This window comes from Ovis aries, chromosome 15, assembly GCF_016772045.2.
Source record: "Ovis aries strain OAR_USU_Benz2616 breed Rambouillet chromosome 15, ARS-UI_Ramb_v3.0, whole genome shotgun sequence".
Classification (NCBI taxonomy): Eukaryota; Metazoa; Chordata; class Mammalia; order Artiodactyla; family Bovidae; genus Ovis; species Ovis aries.
Window position 1 is genome coordinate 51,865,235 of NC_056068.1, and position 19,604 is coordinate 51,884,838.

At 38.2% G+C, this 19,604-nt stretch overlaps 1 protein-coding gene across 2 annotated transcripts in view; it reads right to left on the bottom strand.

Annotated features, from left to right (window-relative positions):
• Positions 1-12,605: 12,605 nt before the first annotated feature.
• Positions 12,606-19,604, bottom strand: part of RAB6A (RAB6A, member RAS oncogene family) — an 83,473-nt gene continuing 76,474 nt past the window's right edge. For both annotated transcript variants that reach the window (XM_042232748.1, XM_060400007.1), the window contains exons 8-9: positions 15,884-15,950; positions 12,606-14,880 (exon numbers count right to left, since the gene is read on the bottom strand). In XM_042232748.1, the coding sequence (XP_042088682.1) occupies positions 14,816-14,880; positions 15,884-15,950 (132 nt within the window). In that variant the 3' untranslated portion in view covers positions 12,606-14,815. The remainder of the gene's footprint in view (positions 14,881-15,883; positions 15,951-19,604) is intronic.

A 19,604-nucleotide genomic window follows, 5' to 3' on the forward strand; every position in this document is an offset into this window, starting at 1 on the left:
CATACACACACAAGGGAAAATACTGGGCCTCAAACCTGAGAACCCAGAAACTGTGTGGTCCAGGGACATGAATATTATCACTTAAACTATGCTTCGTTCCTATCTTTACAGCCACTGAATCTGCTGTGATCTGGAAAAGATGGTCTAAAACAACAGAGCTTAGAGCAGGTCTGGGGTAGTGTCCCAAAGGAAATTTAGGGCACTGTTTCCAGAAGTAGATGAATAAGTGAGAGCTGAGAGGCAAAAATATCAGGTGTCCAACTCAGTTATGTTTCCAGACCTGAACTTAAGAGGGATATATAAACAAATAGCAATGATTCCATGAAGTAAGACAGGAACATGGTACAGTGGAAACTCTGAGGAAGAGGTGTCCAACTGTGCCAAGGAGACTGGCAAAAGCTTTGGGATAGGAAGTGAAAATTTAGTGTGAGCCTTGAAAGGTGAGTGGGAGTTTGCAAACAGAAAAAGGAAAAACAACAGAAGAAACGGCATGCAAAGGCCTAAAAACATTTTAGATTCGAGAGTACTGAGAAATTTAGGCAATGGTCTGATGTCACAGCAAGTTGAGTGATGAGAAGGGGTAGTAGGTGGGCCGGGTTATTGAGAACCTCCCACAGACAGGGCTAGAAAGATGCAAATGGATGTTCCAGGTGCAGCAGATTCTTTACCATCTGAGCCACTAGGGCTTCCCTTACTTCAAAATCTCTCCATTAATGACTACAGCATGACTTCATCTTCCAGTTGTTCACTAGACAGTTATTACATTATTCACACACACATTAAGACAAACATTCATTCTCACAGACAACGCAGTTTGATCTGAAGGTGGCTGACCTCAGGATCACATCTGGCCCACATATTGTTTTATCTGGTCACCACAGTGGTTTTTTACAGTTTCAAATTAAAATGTGATATCACTACATACCCCACTAAATGACTAAAGGTGAAAAAGACAACATTAAATACTGATGTGGAACACCCCTGGGAATCTCATATAAGTATAAACTGGTACCGCTGCTTTGGAAACTGATCAGGTAAGCCAAACATATGCATATCTCTTAACCCATCGATTCTACTCCCAGGTACTCTCAAACAAATGTATTCATGTATTCACCTAAAAACAGTAGGTACAAATGTGTCATAGAAACACTGGAAGAAAACTCAAATTCTAGAATAGGTGGATTCATTGGTATATTCCATTCACAGAATGAAATACTAGTCAATAAGAATTAATTATCCAAAAGTATACACAAAATCATGAGTGAATCAAAAAAATCAGAGAGGAATTGGGGAATGGGGGTGGGAGTGGGAAAACAGTTACACTATGACAAGTTTCCCCTTCCTTATTGAAGTAGTGTAATATCAACCTTAGTATATGCTGATAAATCAAAGATGCACACTGGAATCCCTAGAACAACCAATGAAAATATAACATGAAGAGGTTAAGTTAAAAAAGCCAATAGAGGAGTTTAAAGAGTAGATGCAGCGAAGAAAACAAACACCAACACAGCAGACTCATATTCAAACATACTATAATTACATTAATTTTAAGTGGACAAAAAGCATAAATTAAGAGGCAGAGATTATCAGAATAAACAAGCAAGACACAACTATGTAACTGTGTATAAAAGATACACTTTAAAATACACAAATAGGTTGAAGGTGAAAGGACAGAAAAAGATACACCAGGGAATTCCCTGGTGGTCCAGTGGTGAGGACTCAGTGCTCTCACTGCTGGGGCCTGAGTTCAGTCCCTGGTCAGGGAACTGAGATCCCTGAGCTGCGCAGCAAGGCTGAAAAAAAAAGATATACCATGCAAAGAGTAGGTAGCAGAAAGTTGGAGTAGCTATTGTAGTATTAGACAAAACAGACCATAAGACTAAAATGATCAGAAATAAGAGAGGGGCATTTCATAAAGAGCCAATACATCAGGAAGATGATAGCAGTTATATGAGAGAGATTTACACCTATAATTGCATACATTAAAAAAGGAAGACCTCAGTAACCTAACTAGACACCTTAAGGAATCAGAAAAAGAGCAAACTAAACCCAAAACTGGGAGAAGGAAGAAAATAATAAAAATTAAAGCAGAGATAAAAGAAATAGAGAAATTCAGTGAAACCAAAAGTTAGTTCTCTGAAAAGATCAACAAAATTGATAAGCTTTAGCTAAGGGGGAAAAAAAGAGAGAAGACTAAAATCAGAAAATAATAGTGGAGACATCACTACTGGTTATAGAGAAATAAAAAGGACTAAAAGAGAATAATATGAACAGTATGTATGCCAACCAACTGGATGACAAAGAGGAAATGGAAAAATTCCACACAACCTACCCAAATTGAGTCATAAAGAAATAAGAAATCTGAATAGATCTATAGTAAGGAGATTGAATCAGTAATCAAAAACCTCCCAATAAAGAGAAGTCCAGGACTAGATGACTTCGGTGATGAATGCTACCAAATATTTAAAGAAGAATTAACACTAGCACTTCTTAAACTCTTCCTCATAAAATGAAGAAACACTTCCTAACATTCCATGAGGGCGGTATTACATGATATCAAAGCCTGACAAAGACAGTACAAGAAACCTTCAGACCAATATTCCTTACGAATATTCATGTAAAAATCCTCAGAAAATTACTAACAAACTGAATTCAGCAGTGTATTAAAAGGAATGTACACAACGATCAAGTGGGATTTATTCCTGTAGTGCCAGGAACTTTCAACATATGAAAGTTCAGCCATTTAATACTCTGCTACTGCTAAGATGCTTCAGTTGTGTCCGACTCTGTGCAACCCCATAGGTGGCAGCCCACCAGGCTCCCCCGTCCCTGGGATTCTCCAGGCAAGAACACTGGAGTGGGTTGCCATTTCCTTCTCCAATGCATGAAAGTGAAAAGTGAAAGTGAAGTCGCTCAGTCGTGTCCAACCCTCAGCAACCCCATGGACTGCAGCCTACCAGGCTCCTCCGTCCATGGGATTTTCCAGGCAACAGTACTAGAGTGGGGTGCCATTGCCTTCTCCGATTTAGTACACTACATTAATAAAATTAGGGCTTCCCCAGTGGCTCAGTGGGTAAAGAATCTGCCTGCAATGCAGGAAACACAGGAGATGCAGGTTTGATCCCTGGGTTGGGAAGATCCTGTGGAGAAGGAAATGGCAACCCACTCCAGTATTCTTGCCTGAAAAATCCCATGGACAGAGGAGCGAGCAGGGCTACAGTCAATGGGGTCTCAAAGAGACATGACTGAGCAACTAAGCAGCAATAGCATTATTAATAAAACAAAGGGAGAAAACCCATGATCATCTCAACTGATGCTGAAAAAAGCATAAAATTCAATACATTTTCATGATAAAAACACCCAAGAAACTAGGAATACGACTTCCTCAACATGATAAATACTACATATACTACCCACAGCAAATATTATATTTGGTGGTGAAAGACTGAAAGGCTTTCCTCTAAGATCAGAAATGAGAGCATGCCTACTTTTGTCACTTCTACTGGAAGTTTTAGCCAGAGCAATTAGGCAAGAAAAAGAAATAAAAGGCATCCAAATTGGAAAGAGAGTAAAATCATCTTGTTCACAGATGACACGATCTTAAATGTAGAAAATGCTATATATTCCACAAAATATTGTTAATAAACCAATTTTGCAAAGTTTCAAGATACAAAGTCAACACAAAAATCAGTTGCATTTTATTCACTAGTACTAAACCATCTGAAAAGAGAAGTAAGGGGAAAAATTCCACTTACATTAGTATCAAAAAGAACACAACACTGGACTTCCCTGGCAGCCCAGTGGTTAAAAATCCCCCTGCCAATGCAGGGGACATGGGTTCGATCCCTGGTTCAGGAAGACTGCACATGCCACAGGGCAACTAAGCCTACTGAGTAAGCCCGCACTCTAGAGCCCATGTGCTGTAACTACTGAGGCCCACACACCCTAAGGCCCATGCTCTGCAGTTAGAGAAGTCACCACACTGAGATGCCTATGTGCCACAGTGAAGAGTAACTCTCCCTGGCTGCAACTGGAAAGCCTGTGTACAGCAACATAGATGCAATAAAGCAAAAAACACTTTTAATTAACCAAAAGAAGAATGAAATATTTAGGAGTAAACCTAACCCAGGAGGTGAAAGACTTCTATGCTGAAAAGTAGAACTCTGCTGAAAAGAATTAAGACATAAACAAATGCAAAGTTCTATGGTCTGAATGTTTCTATACCCCAAAATTCATATATTAAAATCCCACCAGAAACTAAAACAACATTGTAAATCAACTATAAGTCAATTTAAAAATATATAAATTTTTTTAATTAAAAAAAATTCCTTATACTCTAAAGGTTATGGTATTAGTAGATGGGGTTGTGGGAAGTGCTTTAATCATGAGGGCAGAACCCTTATATCAATGGCATTAGTACCTTTATAAAAGATGCTCCAGAGAGATCTCTGGCCCCTTCTGCCCTGTGAGGATACTACAAGAAGTCAGTGACACAAAAGAGGGCCCTAATCCAACCAACTATGCTGGCACACTGATCTTGTCAGATTTTTAGTCTCCAGAACTGTGAACAATCAATTCCTGCTGTTTATAAGGTACCCAATCTGTAGTATCTTTTTATAGTGGCCTAAATGAACTAAGAGAGAAAAAATAATACCAAGGTGTGGAAGTGCTGCTATAACAAATACCTAGAAATACAGAAAAGAGCTTTGGAAGTGGGTATAAGCAGAGGTTGGAAGAGTTTGGAAGTATGTGCTGAAAAAAAGCCTATATGGTATAAGAATGGACTCGCAGGGCTCAGAAGGAGAGCTTAAAGCAAGCCTCTCTTTTTCAAGAATACTTAAGTGGTAGCGACCAGAATATTGGTAGAAATACAGATGGAAAAAACCATTGTAATGAAGTCTCAGATGGAAATAAAGAATGTGCTACTGGAAACAGGAGAAAATTGGCAATTCTTATTATAAAGTGGCAAATATGGGTTTGATTCCTGGTCTGGGAAGATTCCACATGCCTCGGGGCTGACCCCTCACTCTATAGAGGTCAGAGCAGCAACTACTAGAGGCCTCATGAGTAGGGCTAGAACTAGAACCCGAGAGCTGAGCTGCAATTACTGAGCCTTCACTCTAGAACCTGAGAGCTGCAACTACTGAGCCCAAGTGCCGCAACTACCGAAGCCCTTGCACCCTAGAGCCTGTGCTCTGCAACAAGAGAAAATGAGAAGCCTATGCACCGCAGCTGGAGAGTAGCCCCTGCTCACAGCAACTAGCGAAAGTCTGCGTGCAGCAGTAAAGATCCAGCGCAGTCAAAAATACATTTAAACTGAGAGATTGGGACTGACATACATACACTACTATATATAAAACATGATTAGTAAGAACCTACCGTATAGCACAGGGAAATCTACTAAAGTACTCTGCAATTACCTCTATGGGAAGCCCTACCTCTATGGGAATAGAATCTAAAAAAAAGAGTGGATAGGGACCTCCTGGTGGTCCAGTGGCTAGCACTCCATGCTCCCAGTGCAAGGGGTGGGGGTTTGAACCCTGGTCAGGGAACTAGATCCCACTTGCTGCAAGTAAGAGCTTGAATACTGCAACTAAAAGATCATGCATGCTGCAATGAAGATTGAAGGTCCTGTGTGTTGCAACCAAGACCCAGTGCAGCCAAAATAAACTTTAAAAAATAAATATTTTTAAAAACACATTAAAAAATAAAAATGCAAAAGAGTGAATATATGTATAACTGATACACTGTGCTGTATAGCAGAAACACAACATTGTAAATCAGTTATATGTCAATAAAAATTAATTTTAAAAAAAAGGATGTGCAGCTGAGTTGGGAATTGTGTGATGTTTTACAGTGTATTTTTGCATGGAAATTTTCTTAAGGTTAGGAGGTGACCTGTTGTCAATGTAACCTGTTCTGCGACCAGCTTATCCTAACAAAGGAGTCTCTGCATTGGTGACAAGTGCTCTATCAGCTTTTAAATGCTCAACCCATGCCCAACAATTTTATAGCTGCTCCCAAGATTTCTGTTAGCAATAGCCTTTACCTACACAAAACACAATGGACCCAGTCTGGTTTTTAAGTCAGACCCAGTTGAACTGTGGTCAGTAACCACCAATAGTTCCTGATGTGGAATCTGGGGATAGAACCAAATGATGGGGTTTTCCACTCAAAATAGGGAATGGTGGAAAGCCAATTAGATTGGGAGCTCCATGCAAAGAGAGCAGAGCTCAGAAACAAGAGGAACTTGCCCACCATCTTTGAAAATGGTGAGAAAGACAGAGAACTCAAAAGGGTTCATGGGTTTGCCTGTGTTTCTCATCATCCCCAAAGCCATCAGAAGTAGCCTTCAGTTCAACTGCTGCCAGCAAATGTTTAAAAAACAAAATTCAGCTGAGTAAATTTGAAGCTCTAATTGGCTTTATTCAATGATCCATTAATAGTAACCCATCTAGTGGATAGAGAGGGACTCTGAGGACCTCTACAAAACAGAAGGCTTTTTATAGGCAACAGGGGGTTGGAAAAAAATGTTTCTAGTAAAGAACAGATTGATCTTCCTAGAGGGGACAAATGGGATCTATTGGGTGGGTTATCTCTCTAGCGCTGACCAGGTAATTCCAGGTCAAGTGGTTAAAGGTCACATTCCAAGAAGCTGAAACTGCAATTAGGTTAGGTTAAGTCCTGTTGACTTGTGGCTTAGCTCAAGTGACTCCATTTGGGGTTTGTTGTTTCATTTTTAACATATGAGGAGAGAGAAATGATTTAAAAGGTGGAATTCTTAGGACTTCCCTGGCAGTCCAGGGGTTAAGATTCTGTGTTTCCACTGCAGGGAGTGCAGATTTGATCCCTGTGAGTGGAACTAAGAGAGCTGATGCCACGTGGTGCACTGAAGTGAAATGAAAATGAAAATAATAAAAAGGTGAAATTCTTAATCAAAGGGGAAACAGGAACTCGAAATTTGAAAAATTCTCAGCCTATTCATATTGAATAAGAGAGTTCATTTAAGAGAGAATACAAAGGGTGTGGCAGGATTTGGTAAGATTTATATGGAGCTACCATTTCAACAGAAGCTAGGAGCTATTCTAGACAATGGGGAGATTGGTTGGTCATCTAAAGACAGGACCTATTGTCCAAGGCGATAGAAGAATGACCCCAAAGGCATTGCCATCACTGTCCCAAACTGAAAGGGCATATAAGGACAGATTAATTCCAAAGGAGAGGCTTCTGCTGCCTGGTACCCTTTCACATTGCAGGATCTGATCCCCTAATTCTGGCATCTAGCCCCGCAGCTGCCCTTGGTGTAGTGCAGGCCATGGTGGCAGCTCTTTCAGAGGTGTAGCCAGCTTTGTCCACCCAGATTCCAAAGAATGGACCCTTCTGGGCCTCTGGTGTGCAACCCCATCAGAGAACCACTTTAGGGTACAGCAGAGAGCTCCTATGATGGCAAAGCCCAGAAGAGTTGTGGGGGTGGGACTGCTCTCAAACCCCCAAACTGGTAGAGCCAGTTTTGAGTGTGAGATTCCACTTCCAGAGCCACAAGCACAAGATTCCAACCCACAAGAGCTGGGGTGTGGCCACTCCAGTAGGTCCAAAGTGCAGGTCCCTGCCCCAGTGTACCTTAGGGTTTTGGACTTGCTTAGGACTTGTTACCCCTTTCTTCTTTTGTTTAGCCATGCCACGTGGCTTGTGGGATCTGTTTCCTGACCAGGAATTGACCTGGGGCCCTCGGCAGTGAAAGCATGAAGTCCTAACCACTGGACCACAAAGGAATTCCTTTATTTCTCCTTTTTGAAGTAGGAATGTCTATCCTATGCCTGTCCCACCATTGTATTCTGGAAGCACATAACTTGTTTGACTTAATGGGTTCATAAGTTCAATCAACACTGAATCTCACCCATGTAAAAAAATTAATCAACAGAAGCGTCAGAGTCAGGAGACCAGAAGAGGGAGCTCTCAGACTCTGCAATGATAGTCTTTCCTGGCAAGGAATTAGCCAATGAAAAGCCATGAACTTTCTCACAGTCCTTCTTTTCCTCACTAATAAACCATTCTCCTTCCCTTGCCACGCAGGGACTTGCCACAGTTGCAGATCCCAAACTGCAATTCTCTGCTGATTCTGAATAAAGCCTTTTCTTCCCCCACCTGGAGAAGTAACTCGCAGTTTATCTGTTTTAGGTCAACACCCATTTCTAATTTGGATGAGACTGGTGGCCTAGACGGTAAAGAATCTGCCTGCAATACAGGAGACCTGGGTTCAATCCCTGGATCAGGAAGATCCCCTGGAGAAAGGAGTGGGTACCCACTACAGTATTCTTCCCTGGAGAATTCCATGGACAGAGGAACCTGGCAGGCTACGGTCCATGGGGTTGCAAAGAGTCAGAAACGACTGAGTGACTAACAATTTCACAGATTTAGGCTTTAGAGTCAGTACTTGAACAGGTAGATTTGGGGGTTACTGGGATGGAATGAATGTATTTTTCATGTGAGAAGGATATGGACTTTGGGTGGCCAGGGGAAGAAAGCTATGGTCTGAAAGTTTGTGTCCCTCCAAAATTTTATACCTTAAATCCTCCAAAAGATGATGGTATTAGTAAATAGGGCTTTGGCACATGCTTAAGTCATGAGGGTGGAACCTTCACGAACAGGACTACTTATAAAAGGGATTCCAGAGAGATCCCTCACACCTTTCACCCTGTGAGTTCACTGAAAAAAAGGTTATGGCAATGAACTAGCACCTCGCCAGGTGATCACACTGGTGCTTTAATTTTGGACTTCTCAGTCTCCAGAACCGTAAGCAGTAAATTTTCTGTTGTTTATAAACTGCCCAGTCTGTGGTATTTCGTTACAGCAGTCTGAACAGACTAATATAGAAAAGACATCCTGTGTTCATGGACTGTAAAACTTAAGATGACAAACTACCCAAAGTGATGAGAACAAAGAAGCAAGACTCACACTTCGAGGCTTCCACGTATACCACGAAGCTACAGTAATGAAAACAGTGTGGTAATGCATAAGGACAGACACACAACAGAAAACACAGAAATAAACCCTCACACATATGGCCACTTTTCAACAAGAGTATGAAGACCATTCAATGAGGAAAGGACAGTCTTCAATAAATGTTGCTATGCAAACAGTATTTATATGCTAAAAAGAATGAAGTTGGACCCTTATGTTATGTCATTTACAAAAGTAACTCATATTGATCAAAGATCTAAGCTTTAAGAGCAAAACTATAAAACTGTTAGAACAAAACGTAAGAAATAATCTTCATGATATTGGATTTGGCAAGGATTTTTCTGATATGACACCAAAAACATAAGCAAAAAAGGAAAAGATAATTGGACTTGATTAAAATTTTAAAACTAGTGCATCAAGGACACTATTTGAGAATGAAAAGAACACCCATAGAATGGGAGGAAATACTTGTAAATCCATATATCAAATTAATATCTAGACTATATGAAGAATTAACTCAATAGCAACAAAAAATATTAATAAACCACCCAATTTGAAAATGGTTAAAGGACTTCAATAGACATACCTCCAAAATCTCAGTAGAACAGCCTGCAAGGAACGTAGAATGTATACAAATGGCAAGTAAGCAAGATGTTCAACATCGTTAGTCATTAAAGAAAGGTAAATCAAAACCACAATGAGAAAGATACCAATGCATGCCTATTAGGATGGCTATTATTTAAAAAGTCAGAACATAAAGTATTGAGGATGTGGAGAAATTGGAACCCTCATGCACTGCTTGAGAATATAAAATTGTGTTGATGTTGTGAAAAACAGTTTAGCATTTCTTCAAAAAGTTAAATATAGAATTATCATATGATCCAGCAATTCCATTTCTAAATACTAAAAAGAAATGAAAATAGAGACTCAAGAGACTGGTACACTAATGTTCACAGCAGCATTATTTAAAATAGCCAAAAGATAGAAACAACACAAGTGTCCATCAGTAGTGGATGAATGAATAAACAAAATATTGTACATACATACAGTGGAATATTAGCCACATAAAGGAAGCAAATCTGATACACGTTACAACATGAATGAACACTGAAAACATCATGCCTAGTGGAGGAAGGGGGACACAAAAGGACTTGTGATTCCACTTATATATGGTACCCAGAATAGGCAAATACACAGCAGAATAGAGGTTACTAGGGACTGAGGAAAGGGAGAAACAGATTGTTGTTTAGAATAGTTTGCATTTACTAGAATTTTATATAAATGAAAACATATTTTTCTTTTTCAATACTTTTTTCTCACTGAGGATAAGTTTCAGAGATTCATTTATGTTGCGGGTATCAATAGTTCCTTCTGCTTTATTGTATATGATTCCATAGTATGTGCCATAATTTGTTTACATAGCCACTTTTTGATGGACATTTGGGTTATTTCTAGTTCTTGCCTAATACAAGCAAAACTGCTATGAACATTTGTGTTCAAGTCTTTGCGTAGAAACAAGCTTTCATTTCTTGTGGGTAAGTACTTAGGTGTGGAATGGAAACTTTACATAAATACTTATTTAACTTTTAAAGAAATTTCCAAACTGTTTTTCCAAAATCTCAGATATCTAAGTACGAGAATTCCAGTTGCTCATCTTCACCTACACCTAGTATGACCAATCTTTTTAATTCTAGCCTTTCTGATATGTATATATTTCATTGTGGTTTTAATTTGCATTTCTCAAATGACTAATGATGTCAAACATTTTTCATGGTTTTTTCCCTATCAACTTATGAGAATTCTTCATGTATTTTGAATACTGGTCCTTTATCAAGCGTGCAATCTACAAATATTTTCTCAATCTGTAGCTTACTTTTTGTTCAGTTCATTTCAGGCTGCCTAATTAAGAACCTCAGTTCCTCATTGACTGGAGGCTGCCTTCAACTCATTGCAGGGCCTCTCCACAGGCAGCTCAAATGTGGCAGATTGCTGCATAGAAGCAAATGAGGAGTCAGATTGTGTGGACAAGACAAATGCCACAATTATTTATAATCTAACCTTCAAAGCGATGATGCAACCCTTGCTGTATTCTATTCCTTAGATGCACGTCACCAGGTGCAGACTATATTTTAGGGAAAAGGATAATGAAATGTATGAATATGAATACTAGAGGCAGATATACCATTTCAGAAACTGCTTTCAGAAGATACACAGATGCCTATACAAATATTATCTTCAAAATTCTTTTTCAGTACTTTATAATTCTTCTTTGTTTTTATCTTACTGGAATTTCTGAATGTTGCTATGTATATTATTCTATTCCTAATCTTTACTTTTCTATTTCTTTGCTAATGAAACAGCTCCTCAATTTAATTTGCTAATTCAATCAATGCAATCCAGTCTACTACTTACCTGTATTTATTATTTCAGCTATTATATTTTTCATTTAATAGTTGTATTTTTGGTTATTTTTCACTATTACTCCACATATTAACATTATCTTATTTAATATTTATCATACCATATTTAAATTATTGGTTGTCTTTTCAAGTATTTCTGCTTCAAATGGTATTCACTTTTTCTTTTGAGGCAGTTTTCAGATATCCAACTACTCTAGCTTATGAGTCCGAATTCTCCTAGGGTTTGGGCTATAACTCTGGGAAGGTACACTGGGCAAGAGCCAAAGACCAGAATGTCAAGTATTAAGGCAGGGAAGGGACAAACCTTGGCACAGCTTTCTAGGAACCACAAGACCACATATAATTGTTTCCATTCAGTTTCATCCCACCAAACCAAACCTTTAAACCCAGTCTAGGAAGAAGCACCTCTTGCAGGAGGCAGTCTCCCTAGATTACAGACCAGTAACTGATGTTTTCAAAGGATAAAGAGTGAGTGAAAGGCCTAAGGTAGATAAGTTATTTCCCACCTAGTTTCATTCTCACTACTCAAGGATTTTTTTTTTTTTGCCATGCTGCACAGCTTGAGGGATTCTCAGTTTCCTGATCAGGGATTAACCTGGGCCATAGCAGGGAATGCCCAGAATCTTCACCACTAGATCACCAAGGAACTCCCTCTCACAGATTCTATTCTGCCCTGACTTCACCCCTGCGGATATCTGCCACCTGTAATCTAGGTTGGGGCCTCCATTTCTATAGTAATGGGGCTAGTTGTGGTTTGCCCTAAGGCAGGGATCAGCCCCTTTTTCTGTAAAAGATAATAAATATTTTTGGCTTTGGGGGCCATAAAGTCGGTTACAACTACTCAACCCAGTCTTTGTAGGCGAGTATGGCTGAGGTCTAACAAAATTTAATTTAAAAACAGGTTGCAGGCTGGATTTGGTGGAAGGGTAGTTAGTCACTCCTGTCTCAAAGCAAAAGTGGAGTTAAGAGTGAGATGGCATAAGCAAAACTTAAACTGCTTTCCTTGAAACATCTTATTATTGCCTCCACCAGTGACCCTATCTTTCAAGTTGCAGCCACTTTCCCTCACTCTCAACTGCTGAAGAGAGTCTTCTGATTCCCCTGAGGTTTCTCAGTTTTGTTGTTACTTATCTGGATTCCATATTCCCTTTATAGTTCTTGGGAGGAAGTAAGTAGCACATGGTAATTCATTACTTTGGCAGGAATGGGAAACCAAGTCAATAATTGTTTTCTTTTGTGTTTATTTATACATTTTTTTGGCAGCAAAACTTTATTAAACAGAAAATCTGCACTATGAACACACTTCACTGCTTCTGTTGAAGATCCCCAAGCCAAATAAAAAGACCAATATTAAAAGCAGCATAACTGGTTACTGCCTTAAAGATACATCAAATGCTACAGTGTAGGAAGACAATCATCCCCATATCAGAAATCACAACTTCTTCCAAATAAAGAATATGACCGACCCATCTGCCATATTGAATTGATATTTATTTCAGGACATGCCATGTCAAGATAAAACAAAAGAGTCAACCCTTGCCTTTAACAATAATATTGTATTATAAAAGCACTTTACAACTCCATCCCATCTTTGAGTACAAGTTACTGGGGTATGTGGGCTAATGATTATCTGAAAGCATTTCTCTATTCAGACCCATAATCCAAGTGCTCTCTGAATATTATAAGGTGATATAGTAAGTGGGAAGTGGAGGAGGAAGAGGAAAGAGAGGGGAATAAGGTTCTCCCAGTTAAGGGCTTTGTTGCAATGAGGGGATGAGGAAGTATGAAGATATTTTTGCTGTCTTTTCATCCTTATACTGTGTTAAGTAATGCTTACAACATAAATTCAGCAGGCTTTTCCTGAGCTATAACTCAGAAATTTACTTCCTGCAAACAATGTATTTACAAATATGTTTATTAACTTACACAGCAATCTCACAATAACTAGTAAAGATTAAAATGGTGCACTCCTAGTATATTTGTTTGCAGTGTTTTAAGGGAAATACATATTGCCATTGTGATGAAGCTCTAAAGACTGAATAAAATATCTAAAAATTAATAGTTAAAAAGGCAAAGAAATAAATATCAAAGAAAAAAGATTAATTATAGCTTAAATATAAAACTGAATCACTAATTAACCAAACTATACAGATCTAATAAAAAGCAAAACCAGGTTGAGAGAACCAACATAAAAAAAAATGCTGAAAAATAAGGCATAAATCTGCATAATGTTAAGTTTTATTTTCATTCTCTCTTTTCCCTCTTCTATGTATGCTTGTTCAGATCTGCCTCTAAGGGCTTATAAGAAAACTTTCCATCTTTAATTTGATCTCAAATGTCCTGGGCAAAGCATTTGCTATTCTGCTGAAGAGTCTACAGTTGGTACGCTTTAGATATCATTGTTTCCACTTGTTACAGTAGTTTTGATCAAGATGCCAAATTTAAATTCTTACACTGGTTCTTCTTAAAGGAATTTGATTTCTACAGTGACTTGCCTGCATAGCATTTTTAAAAAAAGAAACAAAGGAAGAAATAAACTCAAGAGAAATCTATTGCTTAAAAAAGTCTTCTTTTTCAATCAGAACTCTATTTTGACAATTTTAAAATCTTGGGAGAATTAGCTCTTAGAAGAATTAAATATTTAAAACTTGTTCTGAAGCACTTTTACTTTTCTCTCCCAGAGTCTAACATGTGCAAGGATCATTTGTTTTGGTCAGAAATATATTTTATGTTCATTTACTTATAAGTATTGGTCATTGGGACTCATTCTGAAGACACATCAGAAACCCTTTCCTTATTCCAGCACTGCCTTCCATGATAGCTGAGCTTTGACCTCAATTAAGGTCTAAGTAATTTATATCAGTGCTCAAGAATAATTTTGGATATCTTGGCTGAAGGCCTAGAGCAAGTGGTATCGCTAAAATACAAGGTAAATCCAGTGGGCTTGGTCTGACTTGGTCTGGCTTTGCCTCCTCTTGTTAGTTGAGGGAGGGTGGGTAGGACTAGGAGATGGGGTAAAGGAAAAGTGAGTACAGCAGGGAGAGATCAAGTAAGTCGGCATAGGCAAGTACTCCTATGAATAACTATTCTGTAACCAAGCCACATACTGTTGAGAGTTCCATCATTTTGAAGTACATTCTCGTAACATTAAAAATGAAAAACAATGTTAAGAAAATGTATCTAATTTTTAAAGTTATCACTGGAATATGCTGGAATCATTTGGCTTTTTGTAAAATATAAATAATGAAGACACTGACTTTTTTGTGCTTGTGAAGCTAATAGATCATCTCCACGATACAGGCAGCAATGATGAATTGCAATACGTTATTACTGAAGGGAAAAGGTTCAAGCCAATATTCACACTGCAGTCAATGAAAGAGTAAGGGGGCCAAAGCAGTGAGCTTCTGGAGCAAAGTTGAAGATGCCATGGGGGATTAGCAGGAACAGCCTCCTTCGCTGACTGGCTGCTCCTGAGGCTTTTCCAGTTTTATGTCAATCACTGAAACAAAAGTTAAGGAACCATAAACAGAGAAGTACAATTCCAATTCTCCTGGACACCAACGATTCTCCCATTCCTATTTGGCTTCAGAGCCTACTCATCCATTATTTCCTATATAGCTAGTCCACCACATGAAGTACTCATATGAAATAAATGTGCTTTTATCTCCTATATGCCGCAAGTTTCCGAACAAGGTTAATTCCTATTCATCAGAATCTATCCTAAGGTAATTATTCTACAGGAATAAGAAACCATACAAAGATGATGTTCCTTAAGGAATTATCTGTAACAAAAATCTGAAAACAGCCTACGAGAGTTCCAACAATAGGGACAGAATTTAACAAACAACTGGGCTTCAACTCGGTAGAACACATCACACTATTAATAAAGGCTTAGAAAACACATAACATTTAGAAATGGGAAGAGCTGACTATAAAGTGCTATGAATTCCATGGCTTTTAATAAAAATGTCTGCATATAGAAAAACACTAGAAGATAAATATGTGACAAATAAGGAAAATATAAAAACTCTTTTAAATAAATAATTTATATGTGCTTTGTTCTGTCCCCATTTCTGAAAGCAGAGGCAGTGATAAAGCTCTAGACTGAGTTATCTCCTGCCTATTCCAAGTAGAAAGCTCAAATGTTAGAAAACACAGGGGAAGAAAGTAAGATATATACTGTGGTGAAAAAGCCCAGAGTCAAGAGGAGTCAAAATTAAGCAGCAGCAGGGTGGGATGCTAAGAGTTTCCTGCTCATTAAAAACCAAGCAGGGAAAACAAACAAACACCCTGTCACTGATTAACTGTAGTGAGCAGCAGGCTGCAAAGAGTGCACTTGGATAACCAGACTGCATTTACTATAGAAAAACTCAGAGCTTTTTTGCTCCCAAACCATCAATTCTTAGCTCTAAAAGGCAATGGCATAATATTCCTAAGTCAACAAAGTTGGGCTTTAAAGGCCTATGTTAACAACAAATTTTCTTATGAAACAAAAAGGATACTGTCTTCTCTGCTTCTGTCCTGTGTGCTTTCCATTCCAGGTAGAGCTGCTGCAACACGTCGGAAGAGCTATGGGGAAAAAAAAGACATGATAATTGGGAGGGGAAATTCAGCAAATGACATCAAGTAAAGACCACTGGATGGCTGAGCTAAAGGATATGGCTTCTCGGTTATTCCTTAGACCTTAGCACAATTAAAACACATTAAAATGTCTATTTATTCTATAAACGAATGCTATATGAAAACCAATATGCCAAACACAAAGAGGAATAAAGATATGATCCTTGCTTTCCAACAAGTGAGATTAGACATGAACAAACAGCTAAGAACTAAGCAGTAAAAATATAATTTGAGTCACATAAACAAAGTACTATAGGAATTCAGATTAAGGACCGAATATTAATTTAGTTAAACTGTATAGTGGCATTCCTATCTTATTTATAATGAGTTAGGTTCTAAAGTTAGTGTACAGTATGAGAAGGTCAGTCTAGTCGGAAATCATTATCTTAGAAACCACCACACCACCTTGTACTAAATAAATAAGCACTTGCTTACTTGGGGCACTGTCTAAAGTTCTCCAGAGACACAGAAATGAACAAGATGTGGTTTATAGATGTAAGGAGCTCAAAATTTGGCATAGGATATAGACTCAAACCATTCCTTGTGATACAATGTTATGAGTGCTATAAACTAAGGAAGTAGAAAATGATAGGTGAATACAGCTGTAAGAAGGCCCTGTTCAAGCAATTGAGAAAAATTCTTAGGCAATGACATTTGAGTTGGGATTTAAAGATTTCACTCAGTTGAAAACCATACCATGGAAAGCACTCAGAGTTTATGTTCCATAAATGTTGCTGTATTAAAATGAGAAGTGAGAAGTAACAGAAAGAAGGGCAGAGATGACAGAATGGAACTATAAATAATCTGTTTAGGGAAAGAAGTATAGAAAAGGAGCAAATCTTTATCTGTAGGCAACAGCTTGATGGGGTAGGATTAAGCAAGATATGAATAAAAGTATAACTGTCTTGGTTCTATAACATTTAGTAGCATTTTAAAGATGTGCCAAAGTTAGGCATTAGCCTCAATATTCAACCAAGATGAGTTATTAGATTTAAAACTGCAGAATGCTTACCATAACATCATTTCTGCTACTCAAAAAATTGTACATGACTAAAGATCATGAATAATTGTATAAATTACTATCAATCAAATAAACGCAACATTAATTGTATAGTGAAGTGAAAGTCAAAGTCACTCAGTCATGTCGAACTCTGCAACCCCATGGACTGTCCATGGAATTCTCTAGGCCAGAATACTGGAGTGGGTAGCCTTTCTCTTCTCCAGGGGATCTTCCCAACCCAGGGATCAAACCCAGGTCTCCTGCATTGCAGGCTGATTCTTTACCAACTGAGCTATCAGGAAAGTCCATTAATTATTAATTAATTATACAATTAATTAAGCCATTCAGTTCAGTCGCTCAGTCGTGTCTGACTCTTTGTGACCCCATGAATCGCAGCATGCCAGGCCTCCCTGTCCATCACCAACTCCCGGAGTTCACTCAGACTCACATCCATCGAGTCAGTGATGCCATCCAGCCATCACATCCTCTGTCGTCCCCAATCCCTCCCAGCATCAGAGTCTTTTCTAATGAGTCAACTCTTCGCATGAGGTGGCCAAAGTACTGGAGTTTCAGCTTTAGCATCATTCCTTCCAAAGAAATTTGACCCCTAGGTTGGGACGATCCAATGGAGGAGGAAATGGCAACCCACTCCAGTATTCTTGCCTAGAAAATCCCATGGGTAAAGGAACCTGGTGGGTTATGGTCCATAGGGTCGCAAAGAGTTGGACGTGACTGAGCGAGCACACACACACAGATAAATATACACTTAAAGCAACAAGCCTCCATTATCTACAAAATTAAATATATTACACACAGAAGAGTAAATAGGTTAACATGATCCCATAGGTTCTTCCCACTGTTTTATTTAACTTTGAGAGTAATTAGATCTAAATATTTCAGGAAAGCTTTACTGAAAGGTTATGTGTGAAGTCCTTTGCTCTAGACCAGTAGTTCTCAACACCTACAGTGCATCTGAATTACCCAGGAAACTTAAAAATAAACAAAACACCAGATGCTTGGGTTCCACCCCCAAAGACAAAGTAAGCTAGTTTGGGGTGGGGCTGGATCTTCAGTGTTTCATTCAAAAATCTCCAGATGGTTCTAATGTACTGCGAAAGTTAAAGGCCAAGGCTCTAACAATAACCTGTAAGGAGTGTGAAGTAATCAAATCAAGTAAGGCAAGAAAGAAGCTAATACTGAGTGTTTAACTTCACATATTTTCTCATTTTTATCCTTGCAGTAACTTGTAAGGAAGGCATTAATATCCCCATTTTACGGAAATCTAAGGCTAAAGAGAGTATTTGCCGTTCACCAAATGAACAGCAGAGCCAAGATTCTGAAGTTCATATTTTTCCTATTATCTTATGTTGCCTAGTATAAATGGAAGTTGTTTCTTCTGTGGGAAGAGCTATGTTAAGAAATAGCTAACAATCGATTCTGGGTATAGGAGTTTGCTTTGTGAAACACTGATTACACACAAATTACAGACATAAAAATTTAATCCATTTTCTGTAACTTAACATTTTTACCTATAGCTTTAATCAATGTATTTGAAAAATTTAGTCCTCCTCCAAAATATTTCAGTTAAAAGGGTCAATTAAAAAGGTCAACGTCACTAACTTAACTAACTTATACTAAACTTAAGACATCTGAAAATGGGCCAAGAAAATGCTTTACAAAAACCAAGTTCAACCCTTACATAAATAAATGTAAAAGACAAGAAGGAGAAAACTTTAGAGGTTTAAGCTGTTTTAAATTATTAAAGGAAAATCTATGTCTTAAATGCCAACAATATGCTAACAGAGGTTCTGCTAAATTAGAAATGACAGTTGACTAACTATGGGGTCAGTACTGTTGGTAATATTTTTTTTAAATCCTCTCACTTGTATTTACTGAGTATCCACTTTCTTTCTTTTAAGTTTTTTGTTTTTATTTTTTGGCTGCACCATGTGGCATGTTGAGCCTTAGTTCTCCGACCAGAGACTGAACCCACACCCCCTGCATTGGAAGCATGGCATCTTAACCACTGCACCACCAAGGAAGTTTCAAGAATCCACTTTCTACAGACATTCTTACTAGGACATTTTCTTTTCCTGGAAAAATCGTATCAATTCCACTTGGACCTCCAGGTGTATGGTATTTTACTTGTAATTTCTAGGGGGAAATAAGACATTTTAAATTGCAGTGACAGCTACAGGAATTAGCTTTGGGGATAATGACAAGCTGAATTTTGGGTCTCCACAGAAACTTTAAAGTTGAATAAAGTTTGGGCTATAATTTAAGGTATTTCATTTAAAGGGGTAAATTGGAGATCTCAAAGTAAAATCACTGTTGCTATCAGTTCTTACCTTTATTATAAAAGTAACTAAGTATTTTATAAGCAAGAGGAAATTCCATTCCGCAAGCTATCCTAATCAGCTCCATTAACATACAAAAAATTTTCCCATTATGAACATAATCTTTGTAAGAGCACGGAGTGTATTATACATCACTATAAATCTCACATGTGTGCTCAGCATTTGTTAACTTTCATTTTTCTTGCTAGATTTCTATTTTAATTTTAGTAGCCAAGCATTTCTTAAACAAAAGGTTACTTTATTACC